The 21,652-nt window shown below is 41.1% G+C and overlaps 1 protein-coding gene across 1 annotated transcript; it reads right to left on the bottom strand.

Annotated features, from left to right (window-relative positions):
* Positions 1 to 397: 397 nt before the first annotated feature.
* LOC124279996 (solute carrier organic anion transporter family member 4C1-like) lies at positions 398 to 21,236 on the bottom strand. Its single transcript, XM_046715876.1, is given in 16 exon segments — positions 398 to 623; positions 2,322 to 2,386; positions 3,083 to 3,297; positions 6,225 to 6,378; positions 7,111 to 7,214; positions 7,217 to 7,314; positions 8,245 to 8,383; positions 8,688 to 8,809; positions 9,733 to 9,854; positions 10,114 to 10,216; positions 12,213 to 12,287; positions 12,290 to 12,427; positions 13,586 to 13,681; positions 13,684 to 13,910; positions 14,900 to 14,986; positions 20,910 to 21,236. Coding segments are annotated over 14 exon segments (1,866 nt in total). The 5' UTR covers positions 13,898 to 13,910; positions 14,900 to 14,986; positions 20,910 to 21,236; the 3' UTR covers positions 398 to 402.
* Positions 21,237 to 21,652: the final 416 nt, after the last annotated feature.

Raw genomic sequence — 21,652 nt, 5'->3', positions numbered from 1 at the left:
AAACTTGGTATGTATATCCACCATGCTTTTGAACAAAGAAAATAACGTTTGCAAACATTGTGATTGTATGCCATTATTGTTTTTATATTTTGTACTATAGGCCTGTGGCCTCTTCAGTAATGGAATAAAGAGATTTGAATTAAAGAGGCGACTAACGGGATCGGGTGGTCAGGCTCGCTGACTCGGTTGACACATGTCACCGTATTCCAGTTGCGTAGATTGATGCTCATGCTGTCGATCAGTGGCTTGTCTGGTCGAGACTCGCTTATTACAGACCGCTGCTATATAGCTGGAATATTGCTGAGTGCAGCGTTAAACAACAAACAAACTAACAAAATCATAATAAATATCGTCATACTGAATGCAGCTTTACTCAAACAAACAAAAACACACGAAGTACTTTTAATGTTTTATTTCATCAGGCGGTGCTTTGTACACTTTAGACGCGAGCCCATAGAAGATAATGCTGAGGACCTTGAGTCCCGCCCACCAGGCCAACACCCGGTACGCCATGCTGTAGTTGTTGTACACCCAGCACGACCCACTCTCCCCACACGACGACTGCCACACCTCACAGGTGCTGTCCAGGATAGCTCCCAGTAACACCGGTCCGGGAGTGGTGCCTGGCGAAACAAATAGTTCACAGAGTTGCAACGCGCCTAGGGCCAGGAAACACTTTTTATGACATCATTTTAAGTTTCATTACACGTATAGGTAACTGAATATGTTCTATTACTGTAGAGTCAACACAACATTTACTCGATGAAACATGGAACGGTTTTGTTAAATCTTATTTATTCAGAAGTGGTGTGTCTTCTTAAAGACCAGAACATGCTTCTGCATTTAGAATAACAGTCACGAAAACATTTCAATAATCATCAGAAAATTCTGGGCCTACAAAACAGCACCACATACTTTAAAATACGTAATAGTACCCTTTTATGTAATTTTATGTTCTCGAAACAATGACTTTGACGCCGCTCACTGATGTGTCATCCCTACTAGCTATATCATTGCTGGGGCGGTGGGGTAGCCTAGTGGTTAAAGCGTTGGCTCGTCACGCCGAAGACCCGGGTTCGAATCCCCACATGGGTACAATGTGTGAAGCCTATTTCTGGTGTCCCCCGCCGTGATGTTGCTGGAATATTGCTAAAAGCGGCGTAAAACCAAACTCAGTCAGTCAGTCAGTATGTCAGTATGTCAAGTCCAAAGATGTTGAGAGTTTTTCAGTAGTTGTTTGCCGGCGGATGCGCAATATTTGGCAAGCACCAGTTTTTGAAGCACTTTTATTTTAAATATATTTTATATTTCGCTCTCAACGTATTTTTAAGGACTAAATGAATTATAAATGAGAACTAATATACATATAGTTTTTTTCATTCAGTAATTTGCATCATTACACAAGAATAGAGTTTATTTATTTACATTATATATTTCCAAGTGGTAAGAATGCATTACACGTCAGCCATTTTCATGTCGTAAAATTCTGCCGTTAGTCTATTGAACAATGCCGGCTCTGCGAGATTATGAACAGTTTTTGGGTAAATCACTTGGAAGCGATGGCACCTTGTGTTAACTAAAAGGCGAATTTACGATGTTTAAAATATGATTTGTGGTGGTGGAGTTACAGGTTTTCAGACGTGTTTGTTGTTTGTTGTTTAACGCCGCACTCAGCAATTTTCCAACTATGTAACGACGGTCTGCAAATAATCGAGTCTGGACAAAACAATGCAGTGATTGATATCATGAGCATCGATCTACACAATTGGGATACAATGACATATGTAAACCAACCCGATCCCGTTAGTCGCCTCTTAAGACAAGTATGGGTTGCTGAAAACGAATTCTAACTCGGATTTCACGGGCTTGTTTTCAGAGGTGTGAAAGCTTAACAAAAGGGAGACCCGTGAAGATCCGGGTTAGAATTGATCTTCAGTAACCCACGCTTGTCGTAAGAGGCGACTAACAGGATCGGGTGGTCGGGCTCGCTGACTTGGATGACACATGTCATCGGTTCCCAATTTCATAGATCGATGTTCATGCTGTTAATCACTGGGTTGTCTGGTCCAGACTCGATTATTTACAGACCGTCACCATACAGCTTGAATATTGCTGAGTGCGGCGTAAAACCCAACTCACTCACTCACTAACTAAGAAAAGGGATCGGGTTTTTAGAGTGGTTGGCGTGTTTCCTTTCAGGTGCTAACCTTCAGCTGAAGGCGGGAGTAAAGAGGTGAACGTAAGACCACAACCATCCGACCCACCAACTCCTGGACCCCACTACTGGATGGGGATATAACCGACAGTGGATAAACCCTCACCCAAGAGCCGCGCAATCAGCAGCTGGAGCCCCAGGGCTAGAGAACGCTGCTTGTGAGGTACACACCTGTTTGGTATAGAAAAATGTACATCTCAAATTATTATCAAATTCGATCTCTATATAAAGCCACTCAATTATTTAACTGCCATAAAATAAGTGTATTGCGCAAATTTGTAATATTATCATGCACCATTTACAATCAAATACTAATTAACCTGTCCAGTTATACCTTTATCCGCCATTACTCAAGATGTTTTCCTGTTAACCCTCAATATGGTATGCATATAGCCTTGAGTGTAATAAAGTTCTGTTCTGTTCTGTAGAAGAAATCATCTGCATCAATGTACACATTATTTCACAGTTAAGTGTTGGTTAACTGTTACATTCCTTTTTCAAAACACAGATGACATCGAACAGGGACGTCCAGAATGGAGACAATTGTTCAAAACGGAGGCACTGACCAAAATGGAGTCAATCAAATCTGACTGTAAATAATCGAGTCTAGACCAGACAATCCATTGATTAATCTCATGAACATTGATCTACGCAACTGAGATGCGATGATATGTGTCAACCAAGCCAGCGAGCCTGACCACCCGATCCCGTTAGTCGCCTCTTACGACAAGCATAGGTCGCTGAAGACCACGTCTAGCCCGGATCTTCACGGGTCTCAGTGGTATGCATTTGCATTAACATAACAAACTGCATAGAACAACAAGAAAGAGTGGTCTGAAGGCAGGCACCCAAGATTGTTGTGCTCACCTGAATAGCACAGAGACCGTGGGCGCCATCGTGCTAAAGGTAAACAGCATGATGAAGAAGAACATCACAGAGAACACGTAGAGCCAGAAACAGCCCTCTGCGCATGTCCCTGATTGAACCAACCGCATGGCCCCAGTCTCCCGGGTGATCATGGAACTGTTCGGGGTACTGTAACTGGGTAGCTTCTTGTTGAAACAAGAACAGTTGTCGTAAATCTGAAACATTGCATACATACCACGTATCAGCCAAATGCTACAGACCATTCCTCATGCATTACTTTAACTAACTTTTGGCTCTCACCATCTGAAGACTACGTTGGTGTATACCAGTTAAAAAATTATTATTAGAGGTCTGGGTATGGCGCACTGGCTGGCCAAGTTACTTATAACCACCTTCGACTTCTGGAACATTTGAATAGTCAAGGCAAAGTAACATTTGACTTGGAACAAATTGTAACAGAAATGTTTTCACCACAGTGCATTTCTATGAGGTCCCTAGGACACCATACCAAAAGTCCTAAGGAATCCCAGCGTGGGAAATTTGTTAAATTGCATAAATCAAATATGGCCGCCAAATATCAATAATGTATGATATATATGCTCTCAGAAGACACATTTGGATGATTTAAGTTTTGAAACTGGGGTATTTGGCAGCAAGGATTCACGTAATATATGTTGTAACATGATTTGCTTAATAATTCATTCTAAAAAATCCAAAATGGCCGCCAAAAATAAAAAGATTCTCACATTTATGGCATTAAAACACGACGTCATATAAAGTTCGCAAACAGCGTATTTAGACACTACCATCGTTCTAGGGTATATTCCAAATGAATTGACGTTAACACTGACTTGCGACAGGCGTAGCGCCCAAGTTGCTTGTTGAGGTTACACAAAGGGTGGGGTAGCCTAGTGGTTAAAGCCACCCGTCACATCGAAGACCCGGGTTCGAATCCCCACAAGGGTACAATGTGTGAAGCCCATTTCTGGTGTCCCCCGCCGTGATGTTGCTGGAATATTGCTAAAAGCGGCGTAAAACCAAACTCAGTCAGTCAGTCAGATATTGAAATGAATAGTTCTGATTGAAACGCCAATGTCACAATTCAAACGTCATTTTCATCATTTCTGATACATCGGGCAACTGGGTATTTCTGCAAATTGTACAACGGCGTTCTCTGCATATGGTGGCGCAATGCAGATCTGCTTTCTACACATACATCTCCTTGTGTTGCAATCTTTCTTGCAACTGCAGCAAATCACATCCCGCAGTTCTGGTGGTGCTGCTGGCTGATTGGTTTGTATTGGCATACACCTTCCATCAGAATGTGCCAACCCCCGTTCTCGGGTTTCAGGCTGAGACGTTTTCCCTTCCATGCCACCACCTACACATGGAAACTGTGGTAACCTGCAGCTGCTGATGTCGGTGGAAGAGTCTGTGGATCCATAGGAGAAGTACTTTTGGATACTTTGTCACACAAGCGAATCAAGCGTTTCCTCCTTGATGCCGCCATACAACCACACTATAGCTTTCTCTCCTTCTGCAATTATATCGTTTCTGGCCACGTATTTATCGTGATTGAAGAACTTGGGTTGATCAGTGAAAATGACATCATGTGTCACCTTCTTTAATACTAGACATTTTCCCAGCCCAAATAGACGAGATGTGGCGTCACAACCTGAAATGGCGTGTTTCCTTACATTGACCACACGTTGCTTCTTTCCTTACAATGACAACCACACGTTGTTTCTTACATTGACCACTTGCTGTTTGTTTCCTTACATTGACCACTTGCTGTTTGTTTCCTTACATTGACCACATGTTGCTTGTTTCCTTACATTGACCACTTGCTGTTTGTTTTCTTACATTGACAACCACACGTTGTTTCCTTACATTGACCACTTGCTGTTTGTTTCCTTACATTGACCACTTGCTGTTTGTTTCCTTACATTGACCACATGTTGCTTGTTTCCTTACATTGACCACTTCCTGTTTGTTTTCTTACATTGACAACCACACGTTGTTTCCTTAGATTGACCACTTGCTGTTTGTTTCCTTACATTGACCACTTGCTGTTTGTTTCCTTACATTGACAACCACACGTTGTTTCCTTACATTGACCAATTGCTGTTTGTTTCCTTACATTGACCACTTGCTGTTTGTTTCCTTACATTGACCACTTGCTGTTTGTTTCCTTACATTGACCACATGTTGCTTGTTTCCTTACATTGACCACATGTTGCTTGTTTCCTTACAATGACAACCACATGTTGTTTCTTACATTGACCACTTGCTGTTTGTTTCCTTACATTGACCACTTGCTGTTTGTTTTCTTACATTGACAACCACACGTTGTTTCCTTACATTGACCACTTCCTGTTTGTTTCCTTACATTGACCACTTGCTGTTTGTTTCCTTACATTGACAACCACACGTTGTTTCCTTACATTGACCACTTGCTGTTTGTTTTCTTACATTGACAACCACACGTTGTTTCTTAGATTGACCACATGCTGTTTGTTTCCTTACATTGACCACTTGCTGTTTGTTTCCTTACATTGACCACTTGCTGTTTGTTTCCTTACATTGACAACCACACGTTGTTTCCTTACATTGACCACTTGCTGTTTGTTTTCTTACATTGACAACCACACGTTGTTTCCTTACATTGACCACTTGCTGTTTGTTTCCTTACATTGACCACATGTTGCTTGTTTCCTTACATTGACAACACACGTTGTTTCCTTACATTGACCACTTGCTGTTTGTTTTCTTACATTGACAACCACACGTTGTTTCCTTACATTGACCACTTGCTGTTTGTTTCCTTACATTGACCACATGTTGCTTGTTTCCTTACAATGACAACCACACGTTGTTTCCTTACATTGACAACCACACGTTGTTTCCTTACATTGACAACCAAAAATTAGGAACGGTCCCTTATACTGACACTCGGAGTACTTATAACTAGAATACTGTTCAAAGGGGCGTCATTCTAAAACCCACTCACACTCCACATGCCACACAACACCATCTTGGATATACGGCCATGTATCCAAAACGTCTTGTGACTAATTTGCGTGTTGAAGTTACATACGGATTCGTTTCTGAGACGGTTTTCTAGTCTAATCCAATACCTTACCTTTGTTCCATTCAGCGTTGTAAATGAGGTACACCCCGCGTGACATGGAGAGAAGTAGACGACGGTGGAGTTGACACATATCGGTTCGTACCCGGCGGTAGTACATCCACACCCAGAGTTGCAGTCTGATGTTAGACCTCCAACTGGGTTGTCTCTGAATATTGTATAGCATAAGCATCAACGTACAGACACAACAATCATCCCATGGAGACATGCAACAATCATCGCTATGGCGACAAAACAATCATCGCTATGGCGACACGTTACAGTCATCCCCATTGAGACACGCAACCCTCATCCACGCTAAGCAAACAATACTCATCTGCAGAAAGTGAATGAGTCAACCTCAGGGGACACAAACAGTCAACGCCAGAGAGTATGGGGTCAACAGCTAAGGAAAACAAAATTAAATCAACTTATAGGAGACAGACATTCAACACCAGGACATAAAAAAATCGACGTCATCGAGACGTAAGACAGTCGACGTCAGGAAGGCGCAGAACAATCCACGTCTTCGAGACGCAAGACAATCGACGTCAGGAAGGCGCAGAACAATCCACGTCTTTGAGACGCAAGACAATCGACGTCAGGAAGGCGCAGAACAATCCACGTCATTGAGACTCCAGACAATCGACGTCAGGAAGGCGTAAAACAATCCACGTCGTTGAGACGTAAATCAATGGATGTGAGGAAGGCGCAAAACAATCCACGTCTTTGAGACGCAAGACAATCGACGTCAGGAAGGCGCAAAACAGGAGGCATTAGGGGGCACGCAAAACAGTCAACGTCAAGGTCTATAAGAATATGTCCGATTTCAATTCACTTTTATCATGATCGCATAATTTACGGGAGCTGTATGTGTATATGGATTAGGTGCGATACTGACATGCCGGCTTGGTACGACGTTGTGATGCCGGATAGGGGAGTGTCTTCACACCAGGCCAGGAAGGAGGGCGACAACAGTAGACAATACACACAGCAGCAGAAGCGGCACATAGACGCAGAATACCCCGGCATTTCAGATCCAACCGTTTGACGAGGTACCCACCCAGGATCATACCCCCACCAGCACCCGGAACAGTCACGATACCTGCAGCAACAACATCACAATATCAACATCCGCAAACACCCGACACCGTCACGATACCTGCAACAACATAGCACTATTAACTTCCGCAGAAACCCGACACCGTCACGATTCCTGCAACAACATAGCACTATTAACATCCGCAGAAACCCGACACCGTCACGATACCTGCAACAACATAGCACTATTAACATCCGCAGAAATCTGACACCGTCACAATACCTGCAGCAACAACGACATTCGGGAACTCGTTACTGGCCAGTTACATGAAAATACGCTTCTCCTTAGTTGAGAAAAAGAACGTTATTCGCCATTAATAAAAATAAAACACATCAGCGTTCGCGCATATTTCTTTGATTCCAGCGACTGCGCTGTTTAAGCCAACCAGGAGACTCGTTGTATTCTCGGCTGAAGTCTACTTCCGTTCACCTTTAATAACATTTTTCCAGATCTGGAAATAAACTATATTTCTGTAAGTGACATTAATCAGAGTCAGAATCTATACCCAGAAATGTGCATGACAATAAGCTTACCATAATCAAATAGACCTGATGTCGATGTGTACAAGACCCGCAAGATGGCGAGTAGCCATCTCTACAAACGTGTAGAGGGCCCCTATCTATATTCACTGACCAATAACGAGTTCCAGTGCAACAGCTTCCAGCCAGCATCCAACACTATAACTACATTTACATACAATATTGAACCAGCACTCCCCTACCAGCCTCGGACACCTGCTAACAGTACTAAGCAGGTTTTCCTTGGGCGTTGGAGTAACGTAGCGGTTAAATTATTAGCTCGTCACTCGGAAGACCCGGGTTCGATTCCCGTATGGTTACAAAGTGTGGGGCTTTTTTTTCTGGGGTACCCTGATATTAATGGAATATTGTGGCGGCGTAAACCAATCTCACTTTGTCTCTGTGTTCTACGTACCCATAATAAGGCCTGCTGTTGCGATGTCGGCATGGAACTTCTGCTGTAGCAGTTTTGCCCCAAATGTTGCTAATCCTGTGATGATCATGGCTTCTACAGTTGCTCCAAGGCACGTCAAAACATAGGTCGGGTTCTTAAACTGAAATTGTAAATTGTGAGTATTCAAAATCTACTTTCATGATACAAGTTTATAGGTTTCCAGTCTTGCAGACTCGTAGGATAATGAAGTTACAAAATGTCGTTTGTAATCATTATGTCAGTGTTCAACAGCAGAACCAACCACATACCACCGTATCCCAATTGTATAAATCGATGCTCATGCTGTTGATCACTGGATTGTCTGGTCCAGATTCGATTATTTTACAGATCGCTGCCATATAGCTGGGATATTGCTGTGTGCGGCGGTAAACAAAAATGAACCAACAAACAAACCATCCACATACAAGAAGCAGCATTGCAGTGGGAAAGTCCCTTATGTTCTTCCCAAAGCCTGGTGTAGCTGTTACATCTTCCGCCCCGTCACTGTGCGCCTCTGACTTCCGTTTCCGGTTCAATTCAGCATAGCCTGAAGAAAGAGAATATGCTTGAGATATTCTCTGATAATATAGTGGTGATACTTTGACAAAGTACAGAGACCCTAAACAGTTCTAATAACTGATCTGTAACCGAATACTTAAAGAAGAAGGTGAGGGGTTAATATTTAACGTCGCGTGGGCGTTATTTCAGCCATATAGTGACGATAAAGAAGAGAGAATATGTCCAGTCTGTCTTGCAAATATAATGACCGTATGGACACTCTTACATGTTAACTAATAGGGACAATTTGAATTTCCGGGGTAAAAATCATACATGAAATGGTTTTGGCAGACAACTCGAAAACTGTAAATTAGCGTAATAATGTCCAAGTGAAATTGAAAACCATTCAAGCCAAAACAAACAACCCAAATAAACCCTCAAAGTCCACACAAGTCAATACAAATATATACAAACAGCTAAAAACAAAAGCGACATAAAATAAACAAGATTAATTATAGTAGTGAGTGAGTGAGTTTAGTTTTACGCAGCACTCAGTAATATTCCAGCTATATGGCGGCGGTCTGTAAATAATCGAGTCTGGACCAGACAATCCAGTGATCAACAGCATGAGCATTGACTTATGAAATTTGGAACCGATGACATGTGTCAACCAAGTCAGCGAGCCTGACCAACCGATCCCGTTAGTCACCTCTTACGACAAGCATGGGTTGCTGAAATGAATTCTAACCCATACCTTCATGGGTTTATTTATAGCAAAATGAAAGTAACAGTAGTTCGTAACTTCTGTTAAATACATGTAGTATATAAGTGTTATCAAGGTTTAATCTGTGGTATGTGTCACTATGATCAGGTTTGCATTTAGACAGCAGTTCCGCCTGTAAATATAGGCGGCGTCTGTATGCATCTCCGAAACTGTCAAACACACAGGGCCGTCTCTGAAGCCGTTCTCACCTGGAAGCTTTTTCGGGTATCCAAGAAATGGAATGGAGACGAGGAGGAAGGCGACGAATGTGACCAGGATGCCGATCCACCACGCCCCCACCCACTGGGGGTCAGCTGGCGTGAGGGGGATGCTGGAGGTACAGGGGTAGGGTCATGGTTAAATTGTTAAACATTCTACACCACTTCTAAGTATAGAAACTCTAGTTGTACACGCACCTATCCTAAGAGATACTTAACGATACTCGAGTGTTTCATTCAGCCATATCATGTTGTGTTGTTAAATAGCTGGATTGTAGGGAATGTGAATAGCTGGATTGTAGGGACATGTGAATAGCTGGATTGTAGGGAATGTGAATAGCTGGATTGTAGAGACATGTGTCGCCTACTGACCTGCTCGGATCCACGGTGTTGATGTCGACGAAGATGCTAAGAGTCTGTCCACCTACCACGTAACCAACAGCGACACCAACTGCAGCGGCGAAGAAGGTCCACCCTTGAAAGTGGACACTGAGATTAGCAAGACAGTTGCTTTTTATTTGGGAGATAATGAATAGATGAATATATCAATATTGTTGACATATCTCTCATTGAATTCTTTCACGAGTTTGTAAGGTTAAACTGTTGAATTCCTCAGTACATTTGAGCAGAAGCGTTACTTTCTACCAGGTCACACAATGTAACACTTTCTACGGGGTCACACAAAGTACCACTTTCTACCAGGTCACAAAAGTAACACTTACTACCAGGGCACACAAAGTAACACTTTCTACCAGGTCACACACTGTAACACTTTCTACCAGGTCACACAAAGTAACACTTTCTACCAGGTCACAAAATGTAACACTTTCTACCAGGGCACACAAAGTAACACTTTCTACCAGGTCACACAAAGTAACACTTTCTACTAGGTAACACAAAGTAACACTTTCTACTAGGTCACACAAAGTAACACTTTCTACTAGGTAACACAAAGAAACACTTTCTACCAGGTCACACAAAGTAACACTTTCTACCAGGTCACACAAAGTAACACTTTCTACTAGGTTACACAAAGTAACACTTTCTACCAGGTCACACAAAGTAACACTTTCTACTAGGGTAACACAGAGTAACACTTTCTACTAGGGCACACAAACTAACACTTTCTACTAGGTAACACAAAGTAACACTTTCTACTAGGTAACACAAAGTAACACTTTCTACTAGGTAACACAAAGTAACACTTTCTACTAGGTAACACAAAGTAACACTTTCTACCAAGTCACACAATGTAACACACTTTACAAGGTCACACATAGTAACACTCTCTACCGGGTCACACAAAGTAACACTTTCTACTAGGTAACACAAAGTAACACTTTCTACCAAGTCATACAAAGTAACACTTTCTACTAAGTAACACAAAGTAACACTTTCTACTAGGTAACACAAAGTAACACTTTCTACCAAGTCACACAATGTAACACACTTTACAAGGTCACACATAGTAACACTCTCTACCAAGTCACACAATGTAACACTTTCTACTAGGTAACACAAAGTAACACTTTCTACCAAGTCACACAATGTGACACTTTCTACTCTAGGTAACACAGAGTAACACTTTCTACCAAGTCACACAATGTAACACTTTCTACTAGGTAACACAAAGTAACACTTTCTACCAAGTCACACAATGTAACATTTTCTTCTAGGTAAACACAAAGTAACACTTTCTACCAAGTCACACAATGTAACACTTTCTACCAGGTCACACAATGTAACACTTTCTACGTGGTTACACAATGTAACACTTTCTACCAGGTCACACAAAGTAACACTTTCTACCAAGTCACACAATGTAACACTTTCTACCAGGTCACACAATGTAACACTTTCTACCAGGTCACACAATGTAACACTTTCTACCAAGTCACACAATGTATCACGTTCTACCAGGTCACACAAAGTAACACTTTCTACCAAGTCACACAATGTTACACTTTCTACCAGGTCACACAAACTAACACTTTATACAAAGTCACACAATGTAACACTTTCTACCAGGTCACACAATGTAACACTTTCTACAAGATCACACATAGTAACACTCTCTACCAAGTCACACAATGTAACACTTTCTACTAGGTAACACAAAGTAACACTTTCTACCAAGTCACACAATGTAACACACTTTACAAGGTCACACATAGTAACACATTCAACCAAGTCACACAAATGTAACACTTTCTACCAGGTCAGTTTTGAAACAGAAAAAACACCAGGCAACACACCAGCAACACACTATGGCCAATGAATATTCATTAATCGTCTCTTCCTGCAGGAAACTACTCTGCCAAGTATCCCTCGGGCTCGGAGACATGATGGATAGCAGCTATCAGTCTCACTGATCATGCTCGACAAAATTAACATTGTTCAGTGTGGTTGTCTGTTTAGACGACTCCACTGTATACATACATGAATATTACAAATTACATGCAAGTGTTTACCGGTGTAGAAGGAGGTCATCTTCGTCGTCGTATTTTCATCAATATACGTCAAACCAATAGTAAACAGGGGCACGCTCCTACTCCCAGCAACATTTGGCCAATCAGAAACAGGGCATAGAGAGGTGACCAATTTGATTGGCTTGTTTCGAGGCAGGATTCAGAAAGAGACGAATTCGGCAGACAAAGATTAGAGGATGTGTTTGTCATTCCGTTGTCTGTAAACCAAATAGCATCTGGTCAGTTACAATCAAATAGAGCACCCTTATGGACCGTAAGGTGCGTGATCAGCAAGCGACTCTGGGTTACCCCCAATATTTTGTGCACAACCTTAATTTCGAGTATTTGTTTTATAGTGATTGAAAGAGTGAGTTTAGTTTTACTCCGCACTCAGCAATATTCCAGCTATATGGCGGCGGTCTGTAAATAATCGAATCTGGACAAGTCAATCCAGTGATCAACGGCATGAGCATCGATCTGCGCATTTGGGATACGATGACATGTGTCAAACAAGTCAGCGAGCCTGTCGACAAGCATAGTCGCCTTTGTGGCAAGCATGGGTTGCTGAAGACCTATTCTACCTCGGATCTTCACGGGTCATTCGTTTTATAACGGCAATACCATGGTGTTGTGTTTGTTTCCTTTGTTTATTGTTTGACGTCACACACAGCAATATTCCAGCTATATGGCGGCGGTGTATCTGGATCAGACAATGTATGCAGTGATCAACAGCATGAGCATCGATCTCCGCAATTGGGATACGATGACAATGGTCAAGCAAGTCAGCGAGCCTGACCACCCGATCCCACTAGTCGCCTCTTACGACAAGCATGGGTTAAGTAGAACGTGTAGAGTCGATAAGACAAATATATTTCTTTCATCTTTCAAGCATTGTGACGCTGGTCTGTAATTAATCGAGTCTGGACCAGACATTACTGTGATGTCTAAGGAATATCATTCAGCCAAGTCATTGAGTCTCGCCACCCGATCCAGTTAAAAATCGATAAAAATGTTCATCAATGAAACCCGTGTCTACATTCAAAGTTCGGGCTAATGAATTGTTTTGTGGGCTAGTAACTTTCAGGCGTAGCTAGTCCGACTGGGTAGCAAAATTTGGAAACTATTTCGCACACTGCATGTTCTCATAAATTCTTTAAGTGGCTTTTAGAAGCTGGTATGATGAAGAGGAACAATTGTAATAATTCAGTTGTCTATCCATAAATAAATTGTTCCTCCTAACATGCACTGATGTATAATGCTGACAGACCAAGGACCATAATCGGGAAGAATCTGTGCTTCTGATCAGCGGATCCATGCACGGCCAAGGGACACAACTCTGTATATGTAACGTATATACTGAAAGATTAATGCATTACTGGAAAGAGTGTACTCGTATCGTCCTCCTATGAAATGGGGAAGAGCGAAGACAAGACTCCCAAGAGCCATAAGGACGATCCCAGCGGCCATCAGTCCGGTTTGTGCCGATGATCCCCGAAGTAGCTGATAGGAAGGATGACGAGGAATGTGCAGAAGTCGTTGCTGCTGGAGATGAGACCCGACAGGCTGCTGGGTAGGGCATATCGCGTCTCCAAGGCAACGATGACAACGTTGATGATGCCGTTAACGATAAAACCCTCGAAGAAGTTGAAGACACACTGCCAGACGACATGTGCCTGGATGGTGTTCATGCACTGCAAGGCTCTGGCGATGAAATGAAAACGGATCTTACTACATGCCGTCGTCACTCTCTGATAAGGGGCGGTGTGGTAGCCTAGTGGTTAAAGCATTCGCTCGTCAAGCTAAAGACCAGGTTCGATTCCCCACATGGATGCAATGCGTGAAGCCCATTTTTGGTGTCCCCTACATAAGGATGTGACATTTATGCAAGATGTAGGTATCCCATAAGAACCCGTTGTGCCCACCCAAAATAGTTCTTTCATGTCCTGACTTCAATATATTTTTGGTTTACTGAGGAACAAACGTTAAAGCCATGCTGAAGACCTGGTTTCGATTTCCCACATGGGTACAATGTGTGAAGCCCATTTCTGGTGTCCCCGCAGTGATATTGCTGGAATATTGCGGCGTAAAACCCAACTCACTCACTCACTCACTCACTATTCGCTAATAAGTTTCTATAGGTATACAGCGGTGCATGTCAATACAATAATATCCTTAGCAAGAAACAGAAAGTTGGCACTTTATTTAGCTGAAGGTTTAAGGACGAACCGAATGTGTAGTGAGTGAGTTTAGTTTTACGCAGTCATTTGCAATATTTCAGCAACATCACGGCGGGGACACCAGAAATGGGCTTCACACATTGTACCCATGTAGGAATCGAAACGTAACGAACGAACCACTAGGCAGTGTCACCGCCACAGAATGTGTACTGAAGTGATTCGTCGTATTTACATTCGGCAAGCGGGTATGTTTATAACATACACCATATAGAAGGAAGTGTGTTTAGAATAAGGCGTCATGTTGTTGGTTCTCCACTGGTCTGTCTTACAGTCCCTGAACCACATTATTTTCCCTTCTTCCGCCCTTTCTGCAATCCTAAATCACTCAGTGAAGCAAGTCTAAATTTCCTTAGGTTCTGAATCTAACTGGGGCTCCTATTCTATTTAATTAATTGTTCCTATCAAAACTATATATATTCAGAGACAAAGCGTTAGTGTATGGATGACACCTACTTGGGTTTGCACTGCCCACAGCCATAGGGTCCTCGCGGTTCTCTCCCTTGTCTTCTGTCTCATCGTTACATCGGAGGGGAAGGACGACTTCATTTAAATAAACACAAAATAATAACAATTGATTGTACATGTTGACGAGAATTCTAGGTGTAAAACAAAAGCAATACACAATAACGAGATGTGATGTCTGTCCCCAGAGTCAGGTCTCCTTACTACTTAAATCACTTCAATTCTTTATTCACATAAACCACCTTGGTGGTACAAAGAGCATATATACATAAACGTATACAAATACAAATTCACATTCAAGATAGCAACATATTAACATTTTTTTTCTGAGAATCAGTGATAGATGTGTAACATATTTTGATAAATTTACTAAGTCTCGAGATTCTTTTGGAGATAATATTTTGTAAACTTTGTTATATCGGGATAAAAGGTTAAATGAGTGGGTGTTTCCTAAAAGTATCTAGTCCTTTGCAATTAAAAATATAATGATATTCATCTCCGATGCTTTTGGAGGTGCACCATTGACACGCTCTTTCATCTCTTTTGCCAGTTTGGGATAAATATGTTCAACTTTTGAGAGACCAGCCACTGGGTTGTACAAATTGAGGGATTTTCAAAACATACGAGAGTCCAGTTTTGTCTAATATATATTCATAGCTTTTGAAGCACTATTACTTACAGTTTTAAAGCTTGATACGTTTCCTATTTCTATTGAGCGTTATGCCGTGGTAGGTATAACTATCGACTATGTCAAGTAAATTACCATCCAAATGAAATTTAACTTTTGTGCTTTTTATGGTTCCCCATTTTATGGTAACCTCTTTCCCGATCGTTTGCATTTTTCCACAATTCCAGTCGCCAAACAATATCGAAAGCTTTTTGTCTATGAACAGGACGGGTTGGTAATGAGTTGGACACCGGGTACCCGTCTCAATACCCGGACCCGTTATGATCATGTGACTAAAAGATTAAACAATATAATATATTATTCTTTCATGATTAAAAGGTTGTATTGACTTTGAAGATTTAGACATAATTACAGTCACTTCTCTTGAATATATTACATGGTTAAGACCGCCTCCGTTGTGTAGTGGTTAGAGCGTCCGCTCGGAGAGCGGAAGGTCGCTTGGTTCGATCCCCGACTGCGTCATATCAAAAGACGTTAAAATATGGTACTTGTTGGTCCCTGCCTGGCGCTCGGCATTAATGGGTACAACAAGGACTGGTCGGCTCTCGAGTCAGTATAATGTGTCTGATTTGGGTATCCATGCTTCACTGCGGCATGGTATCTCAGTGGGCTAGCACTATAAAACCAGCTTCAGTCTGGTCTAGTACAAGCAGCTGCACATATACATACACACGCATGAACATCGTCATATGAGCGAAATATTCTCAAGCACGACGTTAAACCCAATCTCACCTCACCTTACATGGTTAAGATATTGAAAAACTTAGAAAAATTTAGCCCTCGAGCTGAAGAATATATTGCCATTTCTTACAAATTTGATGTCAGGAATTATCATAACGGATATCCTGGTAGGGTAGGGTAATAGGGGTGGGATACCCGAGTAGGAAATTTGGACCCGTCCCAGCCCTACTATGAAGGCACAATAGAGTTTTTGTTTCCTATCGTTCAATATTTTCATCAGATTATAAATTATAAATACATTGTCAACAGTGGAGAATTACTCTCTAAACCTAGTCTGTCTCACAGTCCCTGAACCACATTATTTCCCCCACAGCCTAGCCTTCCCTGCAGTGCTAAAGCCCTAAATAAAGCAAGTCTATCTCTTGTCTCCCTGGGGCTCCTTTTCAATTTATAATAGGTTTGTTTGTTACTATCAAAAATTATATCTATTCAGAGACTAAGCATTAGTCTACTCTAAACCCAGCTTGAGCAGGTTGTTAAATATTTTTTAAAGACAACTAAGTTAAGTGATTGGTATCAGAGACGGTTTAACCTCACTGTGCCTGCACCCTGTATGTTGTTACAAGGACCACAAGCCTGGCTAGGCTGCGAGGCATGATAAATAAACCTGGTTAAATTTCTAACAACAGATGTTTGGTAAAAAGACATGAGTATATTAAATTTTGTCACAGTAGGATATTAATAGTATTTCTTGGCAATGTACCATTGACGTAGATTATCAAAAACTGTACAGATCAATAAAAATGATATTCTGTTTCAATATAACCACAGTTACAGACTTTACAAATTCTTTCATTCCTTGGTACACTGGGATATCTGCCTTCCTCAATGGCCAAAAGAATGTGAGCTACAGCGAAATTTAGCAAGTGCCAGTCGAAACTTATGGACTGTAATTACTGGTTGTAATTAAAGGTTGTTTGTACAACATATACGAGGTAGACATTTACATGTGGTTTGGGCTTAAAACAGGGATGTATCTTGAACCCGCTCTTATTTAGCCTTTTCATCAACGATTTAGCTCTCGAAATTGAGTCAAGTTGTGAACCAGGTATCCAACTTCACCCAGATATAATTAAGGTTTTCCTTCTTTTATTTGCGGATGATGTCATACTTATTTCAGACACAATATTTGGACTTCAGAAAGGCATTAATTATCTTGAAAATTATTGTGATAATTATAATATATCTGTTAATATGGAAAAGAACAAAGTCATTGTCTTCAAGAGTGGCTGATAACTCTGTAAACATGAAAAGTGGTACTATAAAGGTTGTAATTTGCAATGTCTTACACATTATTAATATTTAGGTGTTGTCTTTGCAAAACTCTGTCTTGGTCAAAGCATGTTGATAATGTATTAATACAAGCCAAACGTTCCCTATTTACTATTTTGAGCTCATTGCCACAACTCAAGCCACTGCCTTTGAAACTGTTTTTTAATATTTTCTTCTCTACCCCAATTTTAATGTATGGGTTGGAGATCTGGGGTCTGTCATATTGTAAGCAAATTGAATCAGTACATGTTCTTACGTGTAAACGGTGTTTGGGTGTTAAGTCCGCAACTTCCAATCACGTTGTGCGAGGAGAATGTGGTAGATACCCACGTTATATAACCGTCTATAAAACTTGTATAAAGTAAAAGTACTTTAATATGCCTGATTACCGATTTCCCCCCAAAAGCTATATGTTGTTGCAATTGTCAGTTAATGGAAAATGTAACTGGACTTCAGGAATAAGATCCCTTTTGTATTAATATGGTTTTGGATATATTTGGGAAAGACAAAAAGTAGATTGTGCTGAAGTTTATCTTTCAGAGTTTGTTTTCCGTCTGAAATGTTCTTATGAACAATAATGGCGTACATGTTAAACTCCAGATATATTATTTCCACAAAGGCATGAAATGCATAATAACAGGAAAAGGTTTACAAAATTACATTAAATGATTCTCTAGTTACAGTTTAGAATAATTTGAATCTATTTGAAAGTAGTATGTATTGGTGAACAGAGTCTAAAATAAGCAGATTTATGATGTTGCTTGAAGTTTGATTACCATAGAGAACTGAAGTCAAAACCATTAGTGTAAAAATATTTATCTGATCTTATTAAGTCATAACAAGGGCAAGGAAAGAAGTAATGGAGAGAATCTTCCCACGGATACCCACATGCACAATTCGGATTATTTGAGATATGTCTATCAAAACAATGAGCGTTCAAGTCACTACAACCCAACCTGAGGAGAGCATGGATTTTTTGACAATAATTAGATCCAAAGTGTTTATCAAAGAGAATATTTCTTTGTTTGGCCTGTAATCGTGTTTTGAACGAATTTACTGATTGTGAGTTAATTATTTCGGTTGGTAAATTGTTCCATAAACGTATGGTGTCTGGTTAAAAGGAGCGTGCATACGACTCTATATGGCACCGAATTGTGCGAATACTATCAGTATTTCTCAAATTATAACAACTAAAACTGAAACATGTTCTGGAATTAAATCAGATAAGTAGTGTGGAGTAAGGTTATTATTCATTTTGTAGTTCCTCTCACGGCTCCACAAATCGTTCTTAGAGCGTCTAATTGTAAATTTTCTAGAATCATAGACTGTTCTTTCGTACAGTTGTCCCATAAGTGACATTCTAGTGTATGTTTAGTTATTCTATATTTAAATCATGATTACCTATGATAGTGTCTATATCACGTTGTATATTAGTTACACTCGTGTTCAACTTGTGCGTGTCAGCTCTGATATCACAAATCTCCCGAGACAATTCTGCACGAAAAGAGCGAAACTCTTGTAGAATATCACTCAGTATATCTTCCTTCAATGACTTGTATAGCTTGGCGTCCTGTTTAGGCGGACCCGGGTTAAGTTCAATATCTCCAGAAAGTTGCAGAATGTTCTGAGCGAATGACAGCTGATATATAGTATGGAGAACCAAAGTTGTCGCCAAGAGCCGATAGCCCACATGGTTAGAGCGTGACCATTTCGTCCATGGTGTGTAGCGGGTTTTTCAACATGGCCGACTTGTCGGAGACCGCATGGTTGGGTGAAAATGCCAATTCTCATCCTCCATGCCTCTGTAGACACTCCCATGGTTAAAAACGGTAATTAGCAGGGTCCTGTACACTAAATTGCATTACCTATTGGCTTCAGGGCGTAGGTTGAGGTTGGAAAGGTTGAAAAGGTACAATTTTAGAGTTTTTTCAGTGGACCAAATCTCTGCACGTCCGACCCAATCAAGGGACGTCACTCCGTCACTAGACGTTAAGTCAATGTCAAATTATGATGGCTACCCGATGGACGCACACCTTTAAAGAATGTCATTGATTAAATATGTTTTTATGAGAGTAGTTTTGAGTGGTAAGTGCCAGTGTTGCCATGTATATAAATTGCTTGGACTGGTCACACTGGTCATTGCGAAATGGCAAATGTGCAAGTAAATGTTCGGTTTGTTCCTACCTCCCAAGGTGGACAGAACCTTGTTCATAATGGCCACAGATTTAGCATCAAGGGCAGGAGAAACACAACTGTACACAAGCGTTGCTGTAGAAAGAACTGTTCGGCAACGATAAACACATCCAACCACTTCGTCACAAAGTATCATGATATTCACATCCATACTGGAAACGACAAAGATATTGTCATTCAGGAATTCTTATCCAGCCTGAAATCTAAAGTTCGAAATAAGAGCAAGCCTGTTCCAACAATCTACCAAGAAGAATTGATGGGTAAGCTGAGAAAAAGGACTTGTTGACCAGGAGGAAAAGTGCCATAGAATATGCTGAGTCGCATTTAATTGGGGTTTAAATGTACATGCGTATGTTATTATAGGCATGTATATGAGTAGTGAGTGAGTGAGTTTAGTTTTACGCCTCACTCAGCAATATTCAAGCTATATGGCGGCGGTCTGTAAATAATCGAGTCTGGACCAGACAATCCAGTGATCAACAGCAAGAGCATCGATCTGCGCAATTGGGAACCGATGACATGTGTCAACCAAGTCAGCGAGCCTGACCACCCGATCCCCTTAGTCGCATTTTACGACAAGCATAGTCGCTTTTTATGACAAGAATGGGTTGCTGAAGACCTATTCTACCCCGGATCTTCACGGGTCTCTATATGAGTAAATTATGTGAACAGAGAATACATTCTCTAAATGGATAGAATGTCAAGTGAAAAAATATGTTATGTTGTGGATCTTATTATATGCATGTACATGAATAAATTATGTGAACAGAGTATTTCAGGAGTTGAGGTCTACTTTACTTAACAGACTATAGTTAATCCCCAAATTGTTAACCTATCTACCACGGCCGACTGAACCTCTACCTCGAACAATAGGTGCAGGCACAGTGAGGTAATTTAAGCATTGATCCATTGTGGAAATCACCTTAGCGATTATAAAAACTAAATGTTTAAATTAAATTTAATAAAGATGCAGAATAAATCAGTAAATCCTGGATTTTGTGAATGTTTAGTATGGAAATATTGACACCACTGTTGAAACATTTGCTCTTCTAGTGGCTTAAAAGTGTCACAGCTGATAAACTTTTTAACAAATTGAAATTGTTTTACCTCCGTGTCTTTGCTCATTTTGGGGGATACTCTCTGGCGTATGCAGGTCTCGAATAAACGTTCCCGTGTGTCACCCCTGTCTCGATTTGCCCTGTAGCTTGTGTCTCTAAGGGTCTCTCTGGTGTCTTCAGCAATACCATTACACGCTCCCGATCAAGTACGGTTGCGTTTGGGTGTGTGTTTCAAGGTAATGATAGAAGCTCGCCGCTCGCAACCCACCTTTGTAACACATGCCCCCAGTTAGTGGTCTCTCCTGGCGCCAGCCCCAAACGAGAGCACGTGTGGTGGTCAGAAGAGCCTTAATACCGTGACCTGGCTATCTGTGATGACCCATGATAGTTTGATAGTGTTCAGTAATGTTACCATGGTGCTACGCCAGGCGTCTTTCATTCATTATCTTAAAGCAAAGCTGTTCTTTCCATTTAACAAAACTGACGAATACACACGTTATTCAGCGGTACTCAGAAAACGTGTCATGGTCATTAGCACTTTGATTAGGCATCAAATATGCAGTTCCACCCGGGCAATAAGTCTTATGTATTGTAACGTCAGCAACGATAACACAATAACGTAAAACAACAAACAAAGACAGCGTTTAAAGAGACGCAAAGGCAGTCTCTTGGTTGCGTGAAAACGATGTGCATTGATAACGCGGTCAAAGGTCTTTCATCAAGGTCCTTTCAGAATGTTTACTTTAACATTACATAGACGTGGGAATTATGACATACACCAGGCTTATCACT

This window comes from Haliotis rubra, unplaced genomic scaffold, assembly GCF_003918875.1.
Source record: "Haliotis rubra isolate DU_JTF1 unplaced genomic scaffold, ASM391887v1 Scf26, whole genome shotgun sequence".
Classification (NCBI taxonomy): Eukaryota; Metazoa; Mollusca; class Gastropoda; order Lepetellida; family Haliotidae; genus Haliotis; species Haliotis rubra.
This window is presented reverse-complemented; position numbering and strand designations above follow the sequence as displayed.